The following is a 6,037-nucleotide window of genomic DNA, read 5'->3' on the forward strand; positions in this document are numbered from 1 at the left end:
AACGATTAAGTCGTTTATAAAAGGACGGAATCACGTGTCACGCAATGCGCTCAATAACGGATTAGTGTTTATAAACACACGCAGAAGTTCTCTATATAATGAGAAATATATAGTCCCCAGTACATAGACCTAACTTTTTTTTTGACATATGCAAATGTAACACCTTATGTGCGATCAGTCCGTAATTTTTTCTGATGTGAAAAGCTTTGGCTGAAGTTACGAGTTTCATTTTTTGAAAATTGTTTTAGTATAGTTAATTTAATAGTTGTGATCAATTTGTCCGATAAATTCAAGCATATGGAGTGTCCACCACTCCGAAAATGTCGATATTAAACAAGACTTTTGATGACAATGCTAATTTCTATTTATATCTAATTTCATTATTCTTATTAGTTGTTGATTTATTTCGTTGTGTTCTCTATTTATAAACTTATAAGCTTTTATTGAGCTCAGCTGGCCCAGTGGTTAAAAAGCGTGCATCTTAACCGATGATTGCTGCTTCGAACCCAGAAAAGTACCGCTGACATTCATTTACTTAATTTGTGCTTATAATTCATCCCGTGCTCGGCGGTGAAGGAAAACATCGTCAGGAAACCTGCATGTGTGTGTGTCTAATTTCAAAGCAATTCTACCATATATGTATTCCACCAACCTTCATTTCAAAACCTTCTCCTCAAGGGGAGAAGGTTTTGAAAGGGCCTTAGCCTAGACTAACATATGGCCTGTGGGTAGTTTACAACCTTCTTGTTATTTATTACATAATATATAGAAATAACAACTTCTTTCCAACAGTATCCGACGATAGCCATTGTTTTTCTTTCCTATGTAATATGTAAAACAAGAAACAGTGACCGGTGTAAATGTTGTCATTCAAGAAACGCTTCAAGTAACGTGACATTGTTTTCAAATTATGCGGATATTTTGCTTGGCGGTAATACGTTTCCATGTTCCTTGCGTTGTGTGTTTATGTTCCGACATAAACCGCTGTTAAATAATTCTCGACGGATTATCATTTTACAATAATAAAAATTCATCGTTGAGTTGATCTTTCTTTTTATTGTAAAAATTCGAATCATGTTGTACTTTTTTTGTTATTCATTTTAAATATCATACGAGTATATTTGCATATAGTGAAAGCGATATCTTATATAAATAACTAGGGGCCCACCCCGGCTTCGCACGTGTGTAATGCTGATACTAAAAATACTACAGATTTTTTTTTAATTACATAAAAAAACTTTCCCCTCGAATCACTCTATCTATTAAAAATATCGCATCAAAATCCGTTGCGTAATTTTAAAGATCTTAAGCATAGGTACACAGTGATTGACAGCGGTAAGCGACTTTGTTTTATACTATGTAATTATGATAATGATTTGGCACATACAACAACAGCCTGTAAATTCCCACTGCTGGGCTAAAGGCCTCCTCTCCCTTTGAGGCGAAGGCTTGGAACATATTCCACCACGCTGTTCCAATGCGGGTTGGTGGAATACACATGCGGCAGAATTTCTATGAAATTGATTTGGCACATATATATATCCATAAAAAAATATATTCAAATGACTAACAAATGCTTGAGTGAACGTTTATTACGGAATATATAAATTCATAATTAAATTAAATTCCTATGAATTCTTATCGTAATACTATAAAAAAAATTCTAAGTGTAAGGTATCACTTTACCAATTATTCTACCGCCAAATATTCTGCTGTGCTGTTCAAGAATGTCATGTGATAGAAAATCCTTATTCAGATACAAATCAAACTAATTAAGTTTTCCAAGTTGGCAACATTGTGACAAAACGTCGTCTAGCAATGCAGCCAACAATACCTATCCACAAAAACAGATTTCATAATCATTCGCCTGAATTATTGACTATCCTTTGATAGTCTTTTTTATAACAAATATTGTCTAGGTATTCGTGTTTTCTCGTGGCGTGTACTCGCGTATCAAAGAGCGAGTGAAGTCGCGGGGCGTGTCGGACATACCGACCAGTGAAATGAGCAATTACTTCTCGCCCCTGTTCGCTGAGCACGTCGGAACTATCAAGGTTTGAATCAAACGGCTTGGCTCTGCTTGATAAAATACTCATATTATAAAATCATTTACGTAAATATAAAATGTAAATACCTGTAATGGTATCACACTGTACAAGTTTTCTTTTGTTGTTTTTCCTAAATATGATTTGTGAATATGCCGATGGTATTTCTAAAGCAATAAATAAATATAAACAATAATTATTCTAGTTAATAATAAAAGCTTATATGAATTCATTTAGAACAGATTAAAAAAACTAATTCAATATTTTTTTTTACAATGGTAACATTATCAAACAGAACCAAGCTATTGAACGAGTTGCATCCATTTTGTCTTCTATATTTATGCTTGATATGGATGACGCTTTAAGAGGACTCGGTACTCAGTCTTCTTGTAAACCTTTTTCTATTTCTTTCTTATCATTTTCATGTGAGCATGTCTTGTGATCGATATATATTGATCTTCATTAAATGCATGCACATACACTTCCATCAAATGTACTTTTAAATTAACAAAAGAAAGTATGCCAAAATTTTTATGTTTTAAAAAAGAAACATATAGTGTTGAGTTTTTATTAAAAAAAAAAAAAACCGTAATAAACTATGTGATCGAAATAGAAAATAGGTTTGTGTTCGATTGAAACCTTGGCAGAGAACCGCGAGTGCGCGCCCAACTGACAGCTGTCAAACAGTGACTTTATAAAAACGTGAATCTTGTCTATGCTCTCACTCCAGGTGTTTGTGTTCTCTAGAACCGCATACTCTATGATCAAAGAGAGACTTAAAAGCAAGGGCGTTGCGGATATAACGGCTAAGGAGTTGGAAGGTTACTTCTCACCTTGGCAGGCCAAACACATTGGCCAGATTAAGGTAAAAATAACTTTATAGTCTTCGCAAAAAATTGAACGCATATTAAAATGAAAAAAAAAAATTATAGACTTTGAATTACAGAAGCTATTTTTATTGGGCATACCTAGTAACTTTTTTTATTTATTATTATAAATTTTCGCATGAGCAATGCGCATGATAATAATTTAGAAGCCTTTTTCATATATATTCATAATTCATTAAAACATTGTTCATTCTATCTAAATTTATATATTTTTTTAATACCTGTATCAGTATCATTTTCGAATATATATATTTTAAATAATTTATACCATTAACTATTATGTAATTTTAGAACACCTGTATAAAAGTAGGCAATTAGCCAATAATTTATGATGACTTGGTTTATAGTGTATTTTGATTGCATTACTTTTTGGTGTCGTTAATAGGCTATTTGACAATGCGAAAAATAAAGTGTCAATTATTATAATCAGTGTAAATTGTGAGTTTAGAAATAGTTATTTACTAACGAAAATTCAAAATAATACTTAATTTATTCAAAAATCAATAAATAAAAATGGATTTTTTCAAACGTTTGCCACGTGACACAAAACAGTCCTGATTGGCCGGGCTTATGATGAAGTCACTTTTAAACGTTGCTTTTCTACAATATGTACCACGGATTAAAATACAGGAAAGTGACGTCACTGACCCTATTGCAGGGCCATATTCTCGAAGTAGCGTTTTCGCGCGCTATTTAAATATGGAATTTTTAATACGATATTTTTCGACAAATATGTACTAGAAGTAAATAAACCAACTTTTACTGGATTCCTTAAATAATATAAAATTGATTTTAAAAACCAGTCAAATAGCCTATTAAATAAAGAAATAAATTAAATGAATAATACATTTTGTTCTTAAATAATAATTATAATTAACATAGTAAATTTAAGTATGATTCAACCAATATTACAGGTCGCAAGTGGCAACAAAACAGTGGAGAGCTGGGCGATGAAGCGTCTAAGAGTACACTACTACATATTCTCCTATCCAAGCTTATTAAAACTACATGGAGAACCGACTCTACTGAGAAACTTAGACACGTTACTGGGAAACGAAGCTTTATTACAATTAGAATTAAAGACATTATCGCCTGCATTCAAAGACACGAAGAAAAGAAAATGGTTCGAAGAAGTAATAGACAATTATTTAAAACTGTGGGAGAGTAATATGTGATAATGGTGATAGATAAATTAGTTAATTTAAGTAATTAAGTCGCTTTAAAAAGTTCCGAAGACAAATGACAGCAAACATCATGCAATCTTTGTGTATTATTATTATTAAAACTATACAGGACATAATGGTAAAGTGACGTTTACTAAAAATCATTTGTATTTTATTTATTATCTGTTTTTAATAAAAAAAAAAGTATTAATAAGTACATTCTTATCGTAAATTTCATTCCAATGTTCGATATAGACGATAAAATATATTTTTTTAATATCACTTTTATTCAATTCCGGTATTATAATATCTGTGCAAGTAAATATTTTTGAAACTGGCAACAAATTAGTTTTAAAATACGTTAAACAAACTTGTTCGCATGTGATAAATTTAAAAAAGGGTGTATAAATTTTACAAAATAATTATAATTCATTTGTTTAAATAATAGCGTGTAAGTATTTAATTATGTAGTATTCAGTATGTGATGATAAATGTCAGTTAAAAGGAACACATGACTATTTATATTAAAATGTAGTATACAATACTTTATTATACATGAAAGTGCCTATAAAATATAATTATGTAAAGAAAATATTTTAAAAATTACATAAATTACTATATATTTTAATAAAAAAAAATTATTTTATATGATATATTAAAAATTGGAACAAATAATAACAAAACTTTGTAATATTTGCTTTATTAAAAACTGACATGTCGGTAATGATATTTTTATATAATTTATGTGCAATAATATTTAGTGTTATTTCCAAGTATGTACAAATAAGAAAGCGGGATCAAAATATGAACGCATTTACAGAAACGAAATGCTATGTAAATATTACCTGAGATATATAAGATAGACAGAATAAAAACGATTTATGACTGAACTTGCTTGCTTTATTTAAAATATAAGTAATATTGGACAACATCACGGGCATTTACTCTGATCCCAATGTAAGTAGCTGAAGCACTTTTGTTATGGAAAATCAGAAGTAATGATGGTACCCAAGACAACATAGAAATCTAATGAACTTTTTCTACATCTACTCGGCCGAAAATCGAACCCGGGATCTTGGAGTGGCGAACCCATATAAAACAATAATTCTTTTGTTATTTTAATCATATAACGTGTATATTCTAAATTTGTAGTACTCTACAATCTAACTCTCATAATTTACATATCTAGTTACTGTCGCTATAAAAAAGAACTTACTTTTCTTGGTGGTAGGACCTTGTGCAAGCCCGTCTGCGTGGGTACCACCCACTCATCAGTCATTCTACCGCCAAACAACAGTACTCAGTATTGTTGTGTTCCGGTTTGAAGGCTGAGTGAACCAGTGTAGCTACAGGCACAAGGGACATAACATCTTAGTTCCCAAGGTTGGTGGCGCATTGTAAGAGATAGTTTTATCCCTTACATCGCCATTATCTATGGGCAGTGGTGACCACTTACCAGCAGGTGGCCCATATGTTCATACGCCAACCTACCTTACGTACATTATCTTTTACTTCTTTACTAGTGTGCGTGAACTTATTGACCAACTGTCAATTACAGCTTTTACAGTCGATCGAAATATATAAATAATCAAAGCTCGAACTATAAGTTAAATTAATATAACAGTCATACTCTGTTTTGTTCATTTGTATGACTGAAACAATCGATCCAGTCTGAAGTGGAAATTTGTGGATTGAAACTGGATCGAACCAGTATAATAACTTTTAATATATGGCATCATTATTTTAGTAAGTCAAATAAGTATGCGGACTGGAAAATGTGCTACCTAGTGGTAAGTGGTCGTCACTGCCCGTAAACGGTGGTACTGTAAATAATATTACTCATTTATACTGACAGTGTAATGCTCAGAGTCGGATTTAAAAGTCTGGAGGCCCCCGGGCCACAAAGCAGTGGGGGCCCTAGACAAACAGAAGCGTGAACAAC

General features: G+C 31.8%; 1 protein-coding gene across 2 annotated transcripts in view; it reads left to right on the forward strand.

Moving 5' to 3' along the window:
• Positions 1–4,985, forward strand: part of LOC124537918 (torso-like protein) — a 73,923-nt gene extending 68,938 nt beyond the window's left edge. The window contains exons 6-7 of one of the 2 annotated variants that reach the window (XM_047114876.1): positions 1,920–2,054; positions 3,847–4,985. In XM_047114876.1, the coding sequence (XP_046970832.1) occupies positions 1,920–2,054; positions 3,847–4,107 (396 nt within the window). In that variant the 3' untranslated portion in view covers positions 4,108–4,985. Of the gene's footprint in view, positions 1–1,919; positions 2,055–2,775; positions 2,911–3,846 lie in introns of both variants that reach the window. The other variant, XM_047114875.1, reaches the window with a different exon arrangement.
• Positions 4,986–6,037: the final 1,052 nt, after the last annotated feature.

The sequence above is a fragment of the Vanessa cardui genome, chromosome 19, assembly GCF_905220365.1.
Source record: "Vanessa cardui chromosome 19, ilVanCard2.1, whole genome shotgun sequence".
NCBI classification, from domain to species: Eukaryota; Metazoa; Arthropoda; class Insecta; order Lepidoptera; family Nymphalidae; genus Vanessa; species Vanessa cardui.